The 21380-nt window shown below is 37.5% G+C and overlaps 1 protein-coding gene and 1 non-coding gene across 2 annotated transcripts in view; one reads left to right on the forward strand and one right to left on the reverse strand.

Moving 5' to 3' along the window:
* Positions 1–13028: 13028 nt before the first annotated feature.
* The window catches only part of LOC124775184, a 120112-nt gene continuing 111760 nt past the window's right edge, over positions 13029–21380 (reverse strand). The window contains exon 29 of the mRNA XM_047250023.1: positions 13029–13293. Coding sequence (XP_047105979.1) covers positions 13171–13293 — 123 coding nt within the window. The 3' untranslated portion in view covers positions 13029–13170. The remainder of the gene's footprint in view (positions 13294–21380) is intronic.
* On the forward strand, positions 13738–13812 carry Trnas-cga. The gene has a single exon. It is a non-coding gene; the product is annotated as a tRNA-Ser (tRNA).

Genomic DNA, 21380 nt, shown 5'->3' on the forward strand with positions numbered 1-21380 from the left:
TAGATTAAAACTGAAGAAACTGCAAAAAGGTGGGAATTTAAGGAGATGCAACCTGGATAAATAAAAGAACCAGAGCTTGTAGAGAGTTTCAAGGAGAGCATCAGGGAACGATTGACAAAAATGGTGGAAAGAAATACAGTAGAAGAAGAATGGGTAGCTTTGAAGGATGAAGTATTGAAGTCAGCAGAGGATCAAGTAGGTAAAAGAAATCCTTGGGTAACAGAAGAAATATTGAATTTAATTGATGAAAGGAGAAAATATAAAAATGCAGTAAATGAAGCAGGCAAAAAGGAATAAAAACATCTCAAAAATGAGATCGACAGGAAGTGCAAAATGGCTAACCAGGGATGGCTAGAGGACAAGTGTAAGGATGTAGAGGCTTATCTCACAAGGGGTAAGATAGATACTGCCTACAGCAAAATTAAAGAGACCTTTGGAGAAAAGAGAACCACTTGTATGAATATCAAGAGCTCAGATGGAAAGTCGAAACAAGGCCCCGGGAGTAGACAACATTCCAATAGAACTTCTAACAGCCTTGGGAGAGCCAGTCCTGACAAAACTCTACCACCTGCTGAGCAAGGTGTATGAGACAGGCGAAATACGCTGACTTCAAGAAGAATATAATAATTCCAATCCCAAAGAAAGCAGGTGTTGACAGATGTGAAAATTACCGAACTATCAGTTTAATAAGTCAAGCTGCAAAATACTAATGTGAATTCTTTACAGATGAATGGAAAAACTGGTAGAAGCCGATCTCGGGGAAGATCCGTTTGGATTCTGTAGAAATATTGGAACACATGAGGTAATGCTGACCCTACAACTTATCTTAGAAGAAAGATTAAGGAAAGACAAACCTACGTTTCTAGCTTTTGTAGACTTAGAGAAAGCTTTTGACGGTGTTGAGTGGAATACTCTCTTTCAAATTCTAAAGGTGACAGGGGTAAAATACAAGGGAGCGAAAGGCTATTTACAATTTGTACAGAAACCAGATGGCAGTAATAAGAGTCGAGGGGCATGAAACGGAAGCAGTGGTTGGGAAGGGAGTGAGACAGGGTTGTAGCCTCTCCCCGATGTTATTCAATCTGTATATTAAGCAAGCAGTAAAGGAAACAAAAGAAAAATTCAGAGTTGGAATTAAAATCCATGGAGAAGAAATAAAAAACTTTGAGGTTCACCGATGACATTGTAATTCTGTCAGCGACAGCAATGGACTTGGAAGAGGAGTTGAACGGAATGGACAGTGTCTTGAAAGGAGGATATAAGATGAACATTCAACAAAAGCATAACGAGGGTAATGAAATGTAGTCGAATTAAGTCGGGTGATGCTGAGGGAATTAGATTAGGGAATGAGACACTTAAAGTAGTAAAGGAGTTTTGCTATTTGGGGAGCAAAATAACTGATGATGGTCAAAGTAGAGAGGATATAAAATGTAGACTGGCAATGGCAAGGAAAGCATTTCTGAAGAAGAGAAATTTGTTAACATCGAGTATAGATTTAAATGTCAGGAAGTCATTTCTGAAAGTATTTGTATGGAGTGTAGCCATGTATGGAAGTGAAACATGGACGATAAATAATTTATACAAGAAGAGAATAGAAGCTTTCGAAATGTGGTGCTACAGAAGAATGCTGAAGGTTAGATGGGTAGATCACATAACTAATGAGGAGGTATTAACAGAATTGGGGAGAAGAGGAGTTTGTGGCACAACTTGACTAGAAGAAGGGATCAGTTGGTAGGACACATTCTGAGGCATGAAAGGATCACCAATTTAGGATTTGAGGGCAGCATGGAGGGTAAAAAGCGTAGAGGGAGACCAGTCTCAGGACTGTAGACCACAACAACACATTGACAGTTAAATCAAAAGTTAATAAATTCAAACTGTGCTTTGCTTCCGAGTTACCTGAAAGGAAAATAACAATGCTGGACATCATCGTCAATTATAAGCTCAGATAATTTTCTGCTAAAAATAGAAATAGCATAAAAACGGTAGACAAGCACTTGCCGCCAGAATCAACAATAGAAATAAATTAATGGTTTACACAACAACATTAACTCCTCATTATTGCTCAGTTCACACCAGCCTGTCATGAGGAAGGAACATCAAGAACAAAGCAAAAAAAGGAGATTACTATTTTGATGAACAGCATAAGGAAAACTGACGGTCATACAGTACCTGTATATGCAACATTCCAAGCACTGTCAGGGATGTCCAAAGATAGACTCTCAAAAGGAACAAGAAAATCCAAATGTAATTAAAGTATGTTCTGGTGTACAACAGAATCAGCCAATATCAAAGCTCTCCAAAAGAGAAGTGTTCTATTCAAGATAGGATGGCTGTACAATTTGTAAATTATGATTCATTCCAAAGCACAGACAAAGGAAACGACTGCTTTCTGTGCTTGGGTTCAAACAGAAGGACCAAAAGGATGGAGCCAGGTACCTGCTGTTATATTGAGTTTTTCAGGAACCTTGAGGTGTTCCAGTCACAAAATGGTCCAAATGAAATTAATTTTTTGCCGACTCCTGTATCATTCAAAATAAAAATACATAATGACATACACACTAATGGCCTTCAAGGGAGAAAACAAAAAATTTAATAAGCAGTCCACTATTTTCGTATTTGTGGTCATAGCTATAATATTGACAGTGTTTGATAGGGTGGATACAGACTACTGGAAAAAGGAAGATATTTTCCCACTGACTGAATACTATGAAGTGCTGGAACAACATGGTACCATTAAGATACTAAATGAAGATTGAGAAGCAAAGCATCTCCAGTTCAGTGCACTAAAAGCCCTATGATCTAAAATGCCTTTCAAAATAACTACTCAGCAAGTCATGGCTCGTGAAAAGTCTAAGAAGAAGGTATTGTCAGTATTGGACACTTGCAATGGGAGTCCTGTAGAGGTTGAGGTATGAAAATCCAGAAACTGCAGCCAGTAAGTGAGAAAAGCAACCACTTTGGAAAAGACAAAAACCTGGTCAGCAAGGAAAAGAAAAAATAATCTTAGAAACTTATGAGACATTTTAATGTACCAGAAGAGTTTTATAAAGCCAGTGTTGAAAGTGATGAATAGATATCCAGTATTTTTGTTGTCAGTATTTTGTGTAGTATTTTAATAGCACTTGTTGCTGTTTTGCACTTTTGCTTATCAAGTATTTATGGAAAAGTGTGATACTAAAGTGTTACTGTAGTACATATATGTATCCAAAATAACAACAAGGGTGCTTTCTTTTTAATTAATGTCAAAGATTAAAAAAGTGGTGTAAAAATCAATTTGAATTTTTATGTTAACAAAAATTTTAACATTCATCTTTCTGTTTACTGACTTTTGAAAAAAACTTTTAAGCTTTGTCCCTCTATTCCGAAGTAAACATTGAAGATTTACTGTGTGCTGTTACCTATTCTGCTCTGATCCAATATTTGAATCCTACTCCACATGGCACTGTCTACCCCCTTCTGTAATTTGCACACCATTAACTTCCTGACTTTTTGTTTGTCAACATTTGCTTGCACTTTCTGCTGATGTTATCACATCTTTCTCATTCACTCATACAGACACGCATTACTTTCAAATGGAATGTAACTGTACCTAACCGGGTGACCAAGTCAACTGTAGTGATGGCCAGGTATCCACTTCGCCTTGTTGAGTAATAGAAAAAAATCTTACAGAAAAGACTTCCTAACATTTAAATTTATATTAGATGTTAAAATATTTCATTGTTTCATAGAAGCTTTTTATATCCTCTTTATTTCTGACATCTGACTCTATTTTGTTCCCCAAATAGAAAAATTGGTCCACTACTTTCAGTGTCTCATTTCCTATCTAACTTCCTCAACTTGGCCTGATTTAATTCAACCACATTCAGTTACCCCTGTTTTACTTTTGCTGATATTCATCTTGTAATCAATCTCTTTTCAAGTCACTATGCCGTCAGCTGATCTTCCAAGTTCTTTACTGTATGGAACAGAACTGCAATGTTGTCTGCAAACTGCTAAGTTTTTATATCTTTACCTTGAACTTTATTTTCCAAATTTCCTTCTGAATTCCTTCATCACTTGCACAATGTACAGGTCAAATAACATGGGGAGACAGGCTACAATGCTATCTCATTATCTTCTCAGCTACAGCCTCCCCTTCAAGTTCTCTTATTCTCATAACTGTAATTTCGTATTTTTACAAGTTTTACACCCTTATGCTTCCTGTGTTGTATCCCTGCTACCTTCAGAATTCCAGAGTGATTTCCAGTCAATACTGCCAATAGCTGTATCTAAAACAACAATTTCTTCATAAGTAGCAGAAGATTTCTTCATAAGAGAGACAAGAATTGCAGCATGCCTACTATCAGTTTCAGTATCCTTTGGCAACAAAAACTTGTGGTGCATGATTTAAGTCACTGGATTCTTAAATGGAATGAACAAGGTAGAAGCTTCAGTCAGGCATTCTAATTATGGTTTAGTATGCTCATCAAATTAGTTCAGCCAAATGCTGACACCTCAGATCTTCCAATAGATCAATGGCAAATTCTCCCCTCCCAAATTAGCTGGTCCTCTAGCTCTAACAGTCATGATGTCAATGAGGCACTAAATGATAATCTTTCTTCAGAATGAATAATATAACATTGGGGGGGAGAGATAGAAGTCTCTAGCCAATAACAACAAGGGTGCTTTCTTTTTAATTAAACATCAGTTTCAATCACAATCCAGAAGTACCGACACAGTAAACTGAGGAAAGTAGTACGAGACAGCGAAATTTTGATAAATGCTTTGTTTTGTGCCAATATTACCATGTTTTAGGTCACTGAAATACAAGGAAAGTGCTCAAAGTTTTTCGTCACTAATTTTCAAGTTTGTTACTGTGGAAATGTTAGTCAGGGTGACCAAAATGAAACTTGTCCACAAAGTTTTTATAAATCCGACACGAATTCAGTTTCCTTAGACAATTAACATAACTGTTATTAAGATAAGAAGCTGGAAATAACCGACACTGACAGCAATCAAGTACTGAATGCATTTTGTCAGGCTGTAAGCTACACACATCTAATGTGCGCCATTTTTCACTATTAAGATGTGCCTCTTCCAGTATGTGGGGGATTACCTAAAGTCAGCTGGCCTTTTAACTTGCTCCACAGAAGAGAGATTATGCAATGTTGGAAGCCATCAGATTTTACCGCCTTTGCTAACTGTCCTGTTGTCTTATAACATGTCATGAACTCCATCTTGCTAAAAATATCCATACAGTTATCAGTCTTCAGTCAGTTGGTCAACGTATGGATTAAACAGATTTTGAACATATGAAACATCAAAAATGTTTTTTGAGACACTTTATTTTGGCCACAGTGTTACATGGCTAATTCTTCCTCAATATTTGTTCCTTCATAAGAAAATATTTTTGGAATTTAGCAGAGAATTTGAAATTTCATTTGACATAATGAATGTTGTACAGAATTAACCAAACTTTACAAATGTGTTACATGCCCGAAAACTTTGAGAAAAATTTGCAGATGTACTTGAGCAATGTGCACTTAAGAATGCAGCTGGGAAATGCCTTCTTCACCCACAAACACTGTGTGTACATTACAATATCACCAGTTTGTTCTCTGCCTCTCTCAATCCTCATCACTTACTGCAGGTGCCCTGTTGTAGCAAGTGGGAACTTGATAGCCTGTTCAAAAATGTTACACGTATAAACAAGAGTGATGGTTTTCTGTGCATATCACTAACAGGTAATTGGGCTTCTTTTCTGTCACCCATAATGCTCACTATAGTCACAATACAAAAACAAAAATTACCACTAAATGCTTTACGCACATTCCAAAACAAATATGACAAAAGACTCTTATAGAATGACACTAGTGGCTCTCCAGTCAAGTTGTGCGCTTGTGTGAAAGTCATCCACCTGCCACCTTCATACAGCATGTTACTCAAGATGTCATAACGTTCACAACTGCCCCCTGCAAGCTGAGTTCAGCAAAATCTTTCTATCCTTGTGATAATGCTGGCTCGACTTTATGCATTTAAGTAACAGACAACTGTTGCTCCACACTATCCTGTTCCACACAGTATATGGTTATTCCAAATTAGTTATCTAAAAGTAAAAGTTAAGTAATTTCAAAATCACCAACTGATCATTCGCCAGGAGCTCTTCACACACTGAGCCGCGTTCTCAAGTTTCAATCCTATGCCACCAGACGTCACTCCATTCGCTCATTTTGTGGAAACACAGTGTGACCACAGTAAAAATGGAGACATATAGCAGTGCAGAATGTGCTAAGTGTTGCTTGTAAAACCATGAATGCAGTCACCTGTTGTACGAAGATACTTCAGAATGAAGTATCACGAAGTTCCCTCTCAGGCAAAGACTATAAAGCATGTTATGATCGGTTTGTGGAAATAGGCTGTGTAGTACATCGAGAAAAAGATCAAGGTCGTCCACGGGTAGCAGGCTCCTCGCACATCTGGGAAGAAATTTTGTACAGGTGGGATATCAGCCACGTGAAAGAGATAGCTGCATGGAACATTTGTAGAGAGAAACTTGTTCTGCTGCATGCAAAACTGGTAATACATTATTTTACGTAAATCTCCTGCAATGTTACTTTTAGGTAGATAATGTAGTACCACTCTGAGCAGTATAACCTACATAGAGTTACTGTCGACCAAGAGGAAACGGTCAGTCAGAAACAGATCATGATTTTTTTGTTTTAATTATAATAAGTACACAAGCATAAAACACAGGAAAAAAGGCTAAAGTAGCCTTCAATGAACGTGATACAATTTTGGCTCGTGTGAATAGCAATTTGTTTGGAGTCACAGTCATGCATTTTCCCAATACAATAAATAAATACTGAACAAGTAATCGTATGATTATTTAACATACAATTTTTTTATTTTTACAAAAAGGCATACACTTTATAATGCTTTAATGAACACAAACATTCCTCCATCTTCCAAACATTATGAGATTAACTATTTGTATTTTTCGTATGGAACATTTTTACACTTCTAATAAAACCCAGAGGAGCACATTATTCCCGTGATGAACAATTTGGTCATTCAAATACAAAATGTAAATAACAGAAAAAGTATCATCTCAATTTAATTGCTTCTGTTTAGCCCTTAATTCACTTCTAAATCATAATAATGATGATCTGTATTAAAATAATGGCATCATATTTTGTTTCTTTGCAAAAACCAGAACCTTACATTTTGCAGACAATGCTCTTACCAAACACACTATAATCAGTCATTCCAAGTCTGGTTTCTGATTCAATAGTTTTAATCTGTCAAAAAGTTTGAGGGGGGAAAAAAAGCACCACCACAGTTAGAAAATGATTAATTTTGGAAACAAAAATTTTGATATTGACACAACTGTTTTCTAGAGATGAAAACTGTAGTATTGCAGCTACGTAATTTAAGATCGAGTGATAGGTGAACCTACCCGTATCAACCACAGGATTCCCCACAGAAACAAAGCAGTTAAGTGCTAATATTTTCTCCCAAGATTTTGCAACCAATGTTATTTTGTGCATCCTCAGTATTTCCTCATTTATTGTGAATCTTCTTTGTGTTTGATAACAACAGTAGGAAAACCAACAAGCAATACTCAACAGGTAATCAACAAAACAACATCGCAGTATTTCAACTGTCTTAAACTTTTAGAATTTATACTCAGTTTAAAATGGGCACACAATATGGAAGTCAGAATTCAATGAAAGCAGGGCACCATACAGTAGTGTGTGTGTGTGTGTGTGTGTGTGTGTAAAATAATAATAAAAAGAAATCTGTACAGCAGCATACTGGGTGACATTTCCTGTATTATATTTGTATCCACACAGCCAATGTGAAAACTGATTTTTCAGTAATGCATGTTGTCAAACGTTCACTAGCATCTTGTTGGCGTCCCCCCCCCCCCCCCCCCCCCCCCACTGGATGTCAAAGAAAAGGTCCAATATCTCTTAGAATAAGTTTTTTATGGTAGGCAGTTAAGGCTGCTCAGCAAGAGGTTTAAAAACACAGACATTGGGACTATATGCTTCCCACTAAATGCTCTCACACAATGAGAAGAAGTATCTGTGAGAACACACATGCTGTTTCACACCAGTCATTTTCAGCTGCCGGCATCTGAAAGAAAGAAATTTGATTCCAGGTTCTGGATGATTTGCCAGTGGAATGAAATGATGACAAAGAGGAAGCAACTAGCCTTTCTATGTTGTTTCCTCCACTGAAGAAGGTAACAGGGTGGGAAACAAGATAACAGTGCCTATAGCATAGCTTCAGAATTGCCAACAAGAGCATTGAAAAGACGAGATGAAAAGGATATGGGCAAATGCAGCACTTACATCCAGTATGTGGCATGTTTGCTACGATTGATGATTTACGCTAAATTAATAAAGAATCAATAATACACATATTTAACAATGTTTTTCATTTATTTACCTGCACATAATCCTTCAGAACATTCATTAGTGACCAAAAAACTTCAGGTACTATTTAAGATATAGCTTCCTTCAAAATGGATCTTCTGCTGCCAAAAAAATGAATAGCCGCAACACAGTTTTGTTGCCTGATTATTATTTTTTTTTTTTTCCTGAAACACATGGTGCTGCCATATTTGGAAGAAATTCAAAATTGGTACATGACATCTGAGAGAAGTTACAGTCTTCCACATTCAGCTCCCATAGCAGTTGTTCTTGCCAGTTCTTCAATAGTATGTTTTTATCCAACAACACCGATGCCTTCCTTTCTGTTTGCATGAACCTTTGAGTATTAGTAGTGTAGCACCACATTTCATTAGAGTTATAATGCAGCTGACAGTATAGTAACTATACAATAAATGGGCTTGCAGATGACGTGAACACACTAAGAGAAATGTTTGCCACAAGTGTGAGCAGAGACAGAGACAAAAAACGACTTTGGAAACGTTGCAAAACACTGTACGGGACGTGTCTGCACACAACCGTGTTTCCAGAGGCAGTATGTATGTGGCTTAGTTGTTCATCAACAAAAATTCTTTCTTCTTTGGAAATAACACTCCCATAAGGGAGATAGTTACAATTTTATTTGAGAGAAAGGGTACAACGCTATTTCAAATACTGTAGCCAGGAGGCTTATTTGCAATTGGGGTTATACTGCACAGATGTAAATAACTTTCAAGCAGAAGGATATATGTCTTCATACAACATTTTGCACGATATAACAATGTTTCACAGCACTTGTTATTGTTGCTACAAGGGACATTCAGTGTTTCACGGTTTCTTGGTGTCACTGTTGGCTTCATTGTTGTATTTGTTAGACACGACAATCAATGGACCATAGTGCTGTCTGGTATTGTTGACACTGCATTATTATTTGGTGAAGGAAGTGTTCTGAGGAAATCAAGAACTGCTTTTAGTGAATTCATCATGAATGTGTTCTTCATAATGGTTTTACTAGAGTAAACACAGTAGCTTCTTCTTCACTATCATAAGCATATAAAGAGTGATTATGATTAGCAAAAGGGCTCGCACAATGGTTTCCTTTTGCAGAAAGGATGATGACAACTTGGAAGAAGCAGAAACAAGCAAATTCAACTCCAGATGTAAGGATTAATGTGAACTCTTTTTGTTATCCACAGGGGGAACAGTATGTCGTAGGTTACCCCCTCAAACAGTATTCTGAAACAACTCCACATAAATTTTGACAGTCTTTGCGCTTAGACATACTTTGTTTTCTTTATTAGATTCAAGCCCAGCTCCATAACTGCTTGATGATATCTTGAATATTTCGTTCAATTCTGATGACTGATGCAAGTGCAATACTGATAGTTCAAGAGATAGCGATACTGTCACACAAACTCCAAGGAGGAGGAAGCACAGAAACCACAGAGCTGACGCTCAGGGAACATTTACATCTGCATTAGGAAATGAAGAAGTAACTATAGTAGTGATACAAAGACAGAAAAGGGAAAGGGGGAAAATGCACGAGATAAAAATTCACAGAAAACTCAATAGAAATTAAGAGAAGGCATACACTACAGTCAGTAGAAAACAAGTGCAAACCACGCAAAGCAAAGAACAGAGTGAATGTAGATACAAGTGTACAGAGCATTTTGTGTACAATGAAAGAGAAATTTTTTTTTGATAATTTTAGAATATCAGTGTTTACTCTAGACATGCTTTTTATGTTGCTAACCTCATTAAGACTTCAGAAAAGCAGACCAAAAGAAGAAGAGTTGAGGACATTAACAAGCAGAAAATGAGATTCATAAACAAGTATCACTTGCAGGTCAATGGACAAACGCTCCCTACCTGAAAAGCATGTTTCACGAGGACTCTCTGACATCAGTAGCAAGTTTATAGCTACTGTTTCAAAAAATGAGTTTCAAGCACCAGATTATTGATAGGAATAACACAGGAAAACATCCACCTAAAAACTAACATGCCGATTCAAAACCTGACAGAGCCACGCAGTATGTACTCTCAATAGTGTCATAGAATCCCACTACACAAGAAAAACTTTCAACGTACAGGTACAGTCCTTTTCATTACACATTTTCACAAATGTATGAAGAATACATTTCTATGTGTGGCGAGTCAGCAGGCTGTAAGTTTAACAATCTACCAGAAGATTTTTCATCAGTTAAACATTTATATCAAGAAATCAAAATAGGATACCTGTCACACATGTGAAAGCTTCATATGACAATTTCTCATGTTGCAGAACAACTAAAGTTGGAGCTTCAGACTAAACACATCGTTAACCAAGAACTGGTAGACAAAGACAAGGAAAGTGCTTTACATGATAACAGTACAGTAGTTATCACTTTTGACATGCAGCACCCCTCAGCTTGAAAGTTCTGTGGCCTTCTACAAATGCTTCCTTTGGACTTTAAATCTGACTGTCCATGATCTCAAGGAAGGACAAATGTACTGTTACATGTGGGGTGAAGACAGGGCCAGCCGAGTACTGATCAGGCAGCATCGTGTTTGGTGAAATACCTCAATGGTTTGCCTTCAAATACTAAGCAGTGCACAATGCATTCTGACACTAGTAGCAGTCAGAACAAAAACTTGCACAGTCACCATGCTACTATCCATTATTAAAGATCACCCGTCATTGTAAATTATTGACCACAAATTTTTAGTGGCAGATCACATGCACACGGAATGCAACATAGATCACTCACTAATTGAAAACTCAGAGAGAAGGCCAAAAGTCCCCATTTCCCAACCCACATGATGGGGTTCAACTGGTAAGGCAAACAGGGCAAAAGAAGGCTTTCGAAGGCCTTGAAAAGAAAAGGAAAGTTCCCCCCCCCCCCCCCCCTCAAGACTTGTCAAGCATCTACTGCAAATCAGTAAATATAATGACCAAGGTGAAAGGTTTTTCTGGAAAAATGTGAAATGCATAAGAGTCACAAAAGAAAATATGGGGTATCTTCTCTACAAAGAAACATTGGAAGTGGCAACGGACTTTAAAAAAGAAGAGCATGTTAAGAGGAGGATATGGTCATGCAGGAATGAAACCCTTATTGAGTCATCAATTTGCTACCTCTGACTCCTGATGTTTTCCACTCATATTACCATAATTTGATATCAACAGATAGTGTCAGGAATGCTCTCCTAGACTACCCATCAGACGACTCTGATTGGAAGTGGCAGCGGACTTTAAAAAAGAAGAGCATGTTAAGAGGAGCTATGGTAATGCAGGAATGAAACCCTTATTGAGTCATCAATTTGCTACCTCTGACTCCTGATGTTTTCCACACATATTAACATAATTTGATATCAACAGATAGTGTCAGGAATGCTCTCCTAGACTACCTATCAGACGACTCTGAAGATGATCATCAGGGCAAGTATGTTCCAGAATGAAAGTTTGAATAATCTCTTGATAATGCTGTTATGAAATTTATCAGTGTGAAAATTTGCGTATCAGTTGATTTTAAAGCATCTTTAATTTGTGGTTTTTGAATTGCTGTTAATAATGTTACCAGTCTTCTCAGAACAAAGTACCACAAAACCAATGTAAAAAGTCTTTCTTCCTTGTACTACAATAAAATTTAAGTTGCTACATGTTGTCATTCTGAAAGACTAGCAGCACTGCAAAAATTGTCCATTCCTTCCCACAAAGCTTCCTAAACTGTAAAATATTACACCTGTCTGATCATAGACAAAGGAAGTCCAACTGAAGGAACTCAACCACATTATTTAACAAGTTTCTGTTGTTATACTTTCAAGTAGGCATATGGTATGGTAAGCAATGCAAAGGGGATTAATAAAAATACACAACAGAACTAAAAACTCTGCCACTGAAATTTAATCAGGTGTCATTTCAACTTTGTTTTTGCTCTCCTGTAAAATTGTGGAAACTATAATTACACCCTTCTGACCAAAGAATAACAAATCATTCTAGACACAAAAAACATTTACAAATTAATAATGATATGATTATAATATTCACAAACTTCAACATTTCAACATGCCTGATCTACACTGTCTTGGATTTCACTGTACTTCATTTGAATTTCCAGAAAGCTAAGACATAATTGTTTAAGAATCTCCTATCTTTGTGAAGTATGAAATGGCAGATGGTGCAATCCACCACAAGAACACTAGGGAAACCTAAGGTTAAGTACTTTAAGACAATATAATTTCTTCTGACACTTACAATGTTTTTATATTGGTGAATCACAACACAGTGCGAGTCAGGTACAACAAGATACCCAGAATATATCGTGTGTGTGTGTGTGTGTGTGTGTGTGTGTGTGTGTGTGTGTGTTTTTAATATATTTAAAATTAGGTTTTCCTGACTAGCTGAAAATGCAACACCTGCAATTCAATGCTTCATGAAGACAGAAAATACTCCGTTAATTTTGTATTACCCTTCTGTTACAGAGACGGCATAAAGACCAGCACTCATTTACCAATTAGGAAAATACTGAACTGAGACTTGAAGCCAGCTCCCTCCGAAAGCACAGAGACACTCCACTCAGTTATCTGTCTTTACAATAAACTGTAATAAATTCCACTTACAAGCACACACATATATTTCATAAATATAGCTGATTTTATTTACATTACAGTACACACTGCATTTCCACATGCAACAAGAGTATGAATACTGAACACTATGTATGCAAGTACAAGGAACACATACTGCCCAAAGTGGCATTGAGTCTTTAACAGTTCTTCATAGTGCCATTTTCCGTCCTTCAATAGATATTTCAACAGCCCGGCGAGCTTTCTTCAAGCGTTTGTTATCAAGGTAGTTCTTCATATGTTTCTCGAATCTGTTAAGTGACTTCTTTGTCGTCTGAAACAGATCACAATGATGTATAGACTGCTGCTTGTCTAGTTTTTGACATTATTGTATGAGAATATTACACAAAAGAAAGTAAGTCTCACTGCACATACACAGGGCAAGCATAACATGATCTTTAAAAAAATGAGTCTCTAACCCCTTCCGCTCAGTCCCCAGTACCTTCAAGTGACTCACAATGCTAATGAATTTGTCTTTTTTGTGAATTCAGTAAAAATCAATGCGTATTAGAAAAGATTGTTATACAAATTTAAGAGTGGAATGAGATTTTCACTCTGCAGCGGAGTGTGCGCTGATATGGCTAAGCCATGTCTTCGCAATATCCTTTCTTTCAGGAGTGCTAGTTCTGCAAGTTTCGCAGGAGAGCTTCTGTAAAATTTGGAAGGTAGGAGATGAGGTACTGGCAGAAGTAAGGCTGTGAGGACGGGGCGTGAGTCGTGCTTGGGTAGCTCAGTTGGTAGAGCACTTGCCCGCGAAAGGCAAAGGTCCCGAGTTCGAGTCTCGGCCTGGCACACAGTTTCAATTTAAGAGTGCTTTGAAGAAGGAAGATTAGGATTTAACATCCTGTTGAAAATGAGGTCATTACAGACAGCGTGTGTTTTGAGTGTTGCCCAAAGGAAGCAATGTACAGAGCAAGCAAAGAACCTACAGTCTTCTGTTTCACTGTACAAACTTGCTATTCTACTCATCATTACAATGTAACATTAACACACATAAATTTGAAAGTCTCTCTCTCTCTCTCTCTCTCTCTCTGGGCAGGTTGGGGATTTTCTCTGCACGGGGACTGGGTGTTTGTGTTGTCCTCATCATTTCTTCTTCATCATCATCATCATCATCATCATCATCATCATTCGTGACATTGGCTAGATTGGACTGTGAAACAATTGGGACTTTGTACGGGCACTGATGACCATGCAGTTGAGCACTCCCTCCCTCCCTCTCTCTCTCTCTCTCTCTCTCTCTCTCACACTCACACACACACACACACACACACACACACACACACACACACACACACACAGAGAGAGAGAGAGAGAGAGAGAGAGAGATAGAGAGAGAGAGAGAGAGATCCAGCGTGTAGGAATTTACAATACAAGTGTACATTCTTTCCTATTTTCTGCCTCTCTCACTGTGTACATATGTTCCATGTATGGGTTTACACACACTGATCTTACTACTTATTCTCACAGTTTCTACTCATGGAATGACTGAAACACTATATAGAAGGCTGATCAAGAATAGTAATTCTGCGTTAATAGAAACAATCATAAACATTTGTCAATTTGTAACTATGTGTTAAGCCCAGTCTCCAAACTTGTACTTTGTTCCTCGAGTCAATCCATGTGACCACAGTTCACCAATTATCTGAGTCTCTAATCTAGTAACGACACTCTCCCTCTCTTACAATCTTCAAGTGGAAGAGTACTGCTTGAGAAAGGATGGTATCTGTGTGCATTTCCCAGTCCACTAAAGACTTAACTAGTTACAAATATTTAGCACAGTGAACATCCCATCATTCTACTGCATAAAATACTTCCAGCTCAAGTTTTTAAACAATGAAGCTCATCTCAACTGACATGCAATGGCCACTCCATTCATTTTAACTACAATAATGAATGATGATGATACTAAGCACTCAGGACAAAAAAATGTCAGAATTACCTATGTGAAACTATTCAAACTAAATACTCCGGTACCTAACGCAACGCGTTCCTTACAAACCTTCATTTGCAGATGGATGATGATTGTACAAACCGTACGTTTTAAATGTGAGATAAAAAGTTAAGAGTTAACTTTCTGATGTCAACCAACCAAGTTAACATCCTTCACACAGAAATCAGATACCTAAAGCCTGCTCAACATTAATTTAGTATTGACAGCTACAACAGAAGAAGTAGGGAGGAGCCCATTGTGGAGGTACGAACCACATTCTGCCACCCATGAGATCTGCAGCTGCAGCAATGAGCCGAAATTTCCAAACCTTCACTCTGGCACCACAACCCTTCTCACCTACACAGTGCTTGAGTTTCAGACAGTTTAATTTCCCGTGTAATTGTTGTATCTCATGATTTGGTTTGTTTCCATTTTTTATGGATGCAGCAGTTATTATTTTATTTGTTACCGTCATTTGTTGTGTGCTACCAAATGATGTCAGAAAGAAGTCCGCAGAAAGTTACGAGCAGAAAAATTCTGTGTCATTCTCTTGGCCTGGGGAGTGATGCACAAGATCAGTCAACAGAAACAGTTTGCATGTTACTGGCCTACTGTGAGACTGAAAAATTCTATGGGGACCTGCTGTTCTCCGTTAACAATATAACTGTTAGAATGGCTGCAGTTCTGAATGTGAACAAAAACATTACTATGAAGATTGGCAAAGAAATGCTCAAGAAATAAAAGGAAGCTGGAAAAGTATCTAGGCTTGAAACTCTTGAGGAAAAAAACATTATATGGATAAGCGGTTTGCCAAAGTACATTCATCTGCTGAGTATGCAATTCGTCACCATGTTTATGGTTAATACTGCAGAAAGGAAAACCTGAAAGTCAGCAAGTTATAGTCACCCGTATGGAATTAGGTCTTTTTCAAGGCAGTTGCGCACAGTTTTGCATGACACATGATCCAGCCACAAACTGTTGATGGTGAGGGAGTATGAAGCTGCATGGCAATGCCAGTTTTTAAGGAAGATATATATGGCACGAATATCGATGAAGTGTTGTGGCTTGATGAAACTGGATTAATTCTGATGTTATCAAGCAGGGCTGGACAGGTGACACAACTAAAGGAACAATGGCAATGGGGGCTGACTTATTCCTTGTCATGTAGGCACCTAACAAGGTTCTCTCTCGAATGGTCTCGTGCTTTGTAATCAACAGGAATGGAAGGTTATTACAAAGAAATGAACCACGTTACATTTAAAAAGTGGTTTGTACACTCAATAATTCAAAATCTGGGGAAACTGTCTTTTTTCTAGATAATACTCCTTACCATTCAGTTACTGTTGACAAAACACCTGCCATGGCAAAGTGAGGAGGAAATAACTGACTGGCTTCAGTGTCGGTAAGTCTATGTAAGTGATGACCTTAGAAAGTTGGAGCTTATGGAACTACTACCTCTCCACAACACACAGGCCCCCATATATGAAATCTATATGCTCACAAAAACATATTGGCTAACAATCTTACCACTGCCATTTCCACACAACAGAATTAACGTAGGCCCCAATTACAGATTATGTTGGCAGGAATGATAATCAATTTACCATTTCTACAGCCTAAGCACTCACAAAAGAAGCTGTTAGGAACATCATCTCTGAAGACTGGAAGAAGGCAGAGACAAACATATGTAAAGCATCATGGAGAGAACAAGACAGAATGAAGCAGTTTTGAAAATTCCGTGGAGGAGACAATTATTTCATCAAATAACAGCAGTGCCAGTTACAGTGATATGAAGTATAGGTAGGTTCAGCTGCATGTCTGAAGTGCACAATTTGTAATGGTAACATAACAAAATTATATTTTCGTATGTTTTGACATTTTAATAAGGCGGCCGTATCAGCAACTAATTCCATATGAAATTCTTCTTGAGAATTCAATTTATATCACATAAAAAATATTACCATTAACAATAACTGCCACATTCAATATTTTTGTATTGCTTTTGTCATTTTTTTGAAAATGGTTGGGTTATATATGATATGTTTTTAAACTGCTACAAACAAACATAAATCCCACATTCTGTAAAGTTAGAAATAAGTAGATGAATCAGAAAAATTACAAACAAATTGAGCCATTCCTTGCAATGAAACTATAACAGTGACCACTCAGTACTCGATGTGCGAGTCCACTTCATACTTGATACATGTGGAGGACACTGTGCATCAAGTTCATCTCATGTTCCAGTTTGGAGTAGATGAAAATCTGATGTATTTTTAAGATTTCATTTGCTTAAAGTGTTTACATAACTTCAACAACCAAAATGTTTCCCCACATATCAAAAATTCAGTAACGTCATCAGAAAATGCATTTTCGTAAACTGTATAAGGGTGTCTACAGATTTTCAGAGGACCAAATTCACTAGTTTTTACATCACTTCTTTAGTTATATTTATGAACTCTTGAAGGTATTGAGGTACAATGACAAAATCAATATTTTTTATGAACCCAAAAGCTGCTTGAAATAAAAGCTGAATGTAATAACAACTTACAAACTGTATGTCAGCACAAATAATGTAACTAGGTATGACTTGCAGAATACCATTCATCAAATGCTACAAAAACATGAAACTCTCACACAGGATGTGGTATGACTATTTTCAAATATATTAGCATAGTGATGTAGTGAAAACTTACAATTTTCTTTAAGGCACTACAACATTTTTGAAGGCACAAAATTTATGTCAAATGTTAAGCTTCACAGTAAAAGATTTGGTGTTTATATTTCTTAGCTAAACTTGAAATTTCAAGTTCTTCTTTTGCCTTTTCTATAACCATTCTTTGAGCTCTTTTGTTTATTGAACTGTTTTTCTTTTAAGATTACCCACTTTATTTTCATCAGATTTCTTCTTTTTGAAGGCTTCTATTCTTAGTGATGAAGCATTCTACACAGCTAGTATCACTAATTTTGTAACATTAACAAAAAACACTTATTTCTGCAACAACTGTACCTTTTAACTTTTCAACTAAAACTTTCTTGTTAACAGAAAAGCCTCTTTCAACTGCAGCATTTCCATGAAACATGCATAACAGCTTTAAAATGAACTAGATGAAGTCATGGTTCAAGTCTGCAGTAAATTCATCAGAAACTGTTCAAGTTTTATTTTCTTAGGATTCAACTGTTTCAGTTGTTTCTCAAAATATTAACAAAATTTACAGCATTCTACATCGGCTGTTGATGGAGTCACATGTTTTTTTGACATAAGTTCTTCAAATGTGATTGTCACTTAAAATTGAGCTCTGCATAACTTGGGTTATATACATGAGCCTCCTTTGCCTATATTTAATTTCAAAGGACTGTTCTCAGCAATTTTTTGATACAGACTTTGCAAAATAACTGTGCGTTTCTGAAAGTAACCACATATAGCTCTAAAGGTGGCAAATGACAGTAGCAGGGTTTTTGCTAATATGGCCTGCACAGACGGACGCACAAGTCCACAACAGATAACAAAGATTTTTAAAACTTCTGGTGACTCTTTCTATATATGGACTACTGGGCGCAACATTTTGGGGACTAACGCTATGACCACCTATTCAATTTCATTAGCTTTTCATGACTACCTGTTTATTTCCATTACCTTTTCATGACTTTCACGACCTGTAGAAACCCTGGTATATCATCTTAATAATTTGGTGCCTCAAATAAAACTAAAATTAAAACATAGTGGAGACTTGCGGAACAGATTGATGCAAGTTCCATATTTATAAAGTGAGTAGTTTATGAAACTGAGCGAGTCAAACAAAATGTTAAGGTTATGCGATGTTCCGTGTGGGACAGCACCTCTGCTACACACCTCTACGTGCTCCTCCTGAACTGTCAATCCTATAGTAATTCTGAGCAGATAATAATTACCAGGGTACACAAATTTATTCCAACATTTCCATTAAGAACACATCATCAGTAGTTGAAGATCTTGCCTTCAACTGCAAACTATTCCACTTTTTCTCAGCTTTCTTTTGTCGAAGATTCTTTGTACAGATTAAACAGGAACAGTAACACGAAACAGTCTCATTTCTCAGTGCCTCTCATGAGCATGTGCTTCACCTCCCCTTAGTGCAGACACATTTTCACTTTTTTGCATACACCATGGAAGATAACCCTTTTCTACATCGAACTCTTAATAGACTTCTTATATATGACACGAGAGATGAGCCTTTTCTAACTCCAACCACTAATAATAGTTCATTTCTTTCTTAACTCACCCATATACCTGTAGTAGAAGTAATTCCACTGCAGCCTACCATATAAGTTAGACTTATAATTACTAACTACACAACATTTTAGTCTGTCCTTTCACACAGAAATAATACTGGTCAAATACGATAAAAACGTTTTTCAAAATTAATTCACTGACTGTAAATTCCTTGACATCAGCTGTATTAGGTATAGATATTCTATCTAATAACAAAATATGCAAATTTGTGCCGGACCAGGACTTGAACCCAGATTTCCCACTTATCGTAAGTGGTCTCCTTAATCATTTCGGGTATCTGTGCACGTTCCCCAGAATAACCCAAACTTCCCTATGTTACAATGCTTACATCATTATATCGTAGTCCCTTACATCATTATAGGAGGGTTGGAACTTTAATAGTGGCAACTATTTATTTACAGCTCGTACAAAATAAATGTGTGTTTCAAAGTTTTACTGACCTTCAAAGTAGCCACCAGCATTGTGAATAACCTGTTGTCAGCGATGTGAAAGTCGTAGGATACTCTTAGCAGTGCCAGTTGTGTTGACAGTTCGAGTGGTGTGGTCTATTGCCCGACGAATTTGTAAAAGTTCTGAAGCGAATGCCGTGAACCGTTTCCTTCATTTAAGAAACTGAGTTGTACTCACAAGGGCTTAAATCAAGGAAGTGCAGTAGGTGGTATAGCACTTAGCAGCCCATCGGTCAAACAAATCAGTATCAGCTTGCACTGTACGTGCTTGAGCATTGCCCTGTAAAATGATGGTCAGGTCCTGCAGAAAGTGATATCACTTCTGTCTCTAAGCTGGTCATAGGTTGTGGTCCAAAAATGAACAGCATACTGACAAAAGTGACGACATTTTCTGCAGGACGTGACCATCATTTTGCAGGACAATCCTCAAGCACGTACAGTGCAGCTGTTACTGATTTGTTTGACTGATGGGGCTGCTAAGGGCTATACCACCTACTGCACTCCCCCGACTTAAGCCCTCGTAAGTTCAACTCGATTTCTAAATTGAAGGAAACAATTCACGGCATTTGCTTCAGAACTGCTATAAATTCGTCGGGCAATAGACCGCACCGCTCGAACTGTCAACAGAACTGGCACTGCTAAGAGTATGCTACGACTTCCACATCGCTGACAACGATTTATACACAATGCTGGTGTCTACTTTGAAGGTCAGTAAAACTTTTAAACATGTATCTATTTTGTACGAGCTGTAAATAAATAGTTGCCACTATTAAAAGTTCCAACCCTAGTATCATAGTCCACTAAAATCGTCACCTAAAGCTCACAACATTACTGGGATTCCTGTACCAAGGAGAATGAGACAACGAAAGAATCGAGATCAAAGTCCCAGTCCAGCAGAAATTTTCACATGTCGCTCTTGGGTAGTAGATCTACCGTATTTACTCGAATCTAAGCCACACCAGAAAAATGAGACTCGAAATCAAGGGAAAAAATTATCCGTATCTAAGCCGCACCTGAGATCTGAGACTCGAAATTCTAGGGGAGAGAAAAGTTTTAGGCCGCACCTCCAAATCGAAACAAAGTTGGTCCATTGTAATACGAGACACAATTTAGGTCGAATGAATGACGATAGTTTGGTTCGAGTCGTAAGCTTAGCAGTTAAGCTTTACCAGGTAGCCATTGCTATGCGTCAGGCGCTCCGCCCGTATTTACATGGGTACCCTTCCTTTTCCCCCTGCTGTGTCTGGTTTGAATTTATGCTTATTTTTCTTTGATCTGATATGTGCCGTTCTCTTTGTTATAGGTGTTTAAGTCACTCTAAGCTGAAAATGCATTATTGTACTGTGTCATGCATTGTTTGTCACATTCTGATAATGAGTTTGACGATCTGTCGCCGCTCGCAGCAAGACTAGCTTTTGTGCGCGCTACCGCGGCTTACAATAAAAAAAAGAGAGAGGAATTGACTCATAAGCGAAACAATGGCAAGAGACTGCTATTTGTTGTTACTTAAACTGCTGCTTTCTTTGATAATGATCAGCAAGAAGCAAATAATAGACTGCGTATGATAGAAGACGTTCTGAACGAGAGTTTAGCGAAAATTTTTCTCCGGTTGAAAATCTTTGCAGGCGCCTCTTTAGTACATTACATTCTGCACAGAAATTAGAGTCATCTTAGATTTAAAAATCTAGTCAATTGCCGTGCTTCATTTC

Source organism: Schistocerca piceifrons, chromosome 2 (assembly GCF_021461385.2).
Source record: "Schistocerca piceifrons isolate TAMUIC-IGC-003096 chromosome 2, iqSchPice1.1, whole genome shotgun sequence".
Taxonomy (NCBI): Eukaryota; Metazoa; Arthropoda; class Insecta; order Orthoptera; family Acrididae; genus Schistocerca; species Schistocerca piceifrons.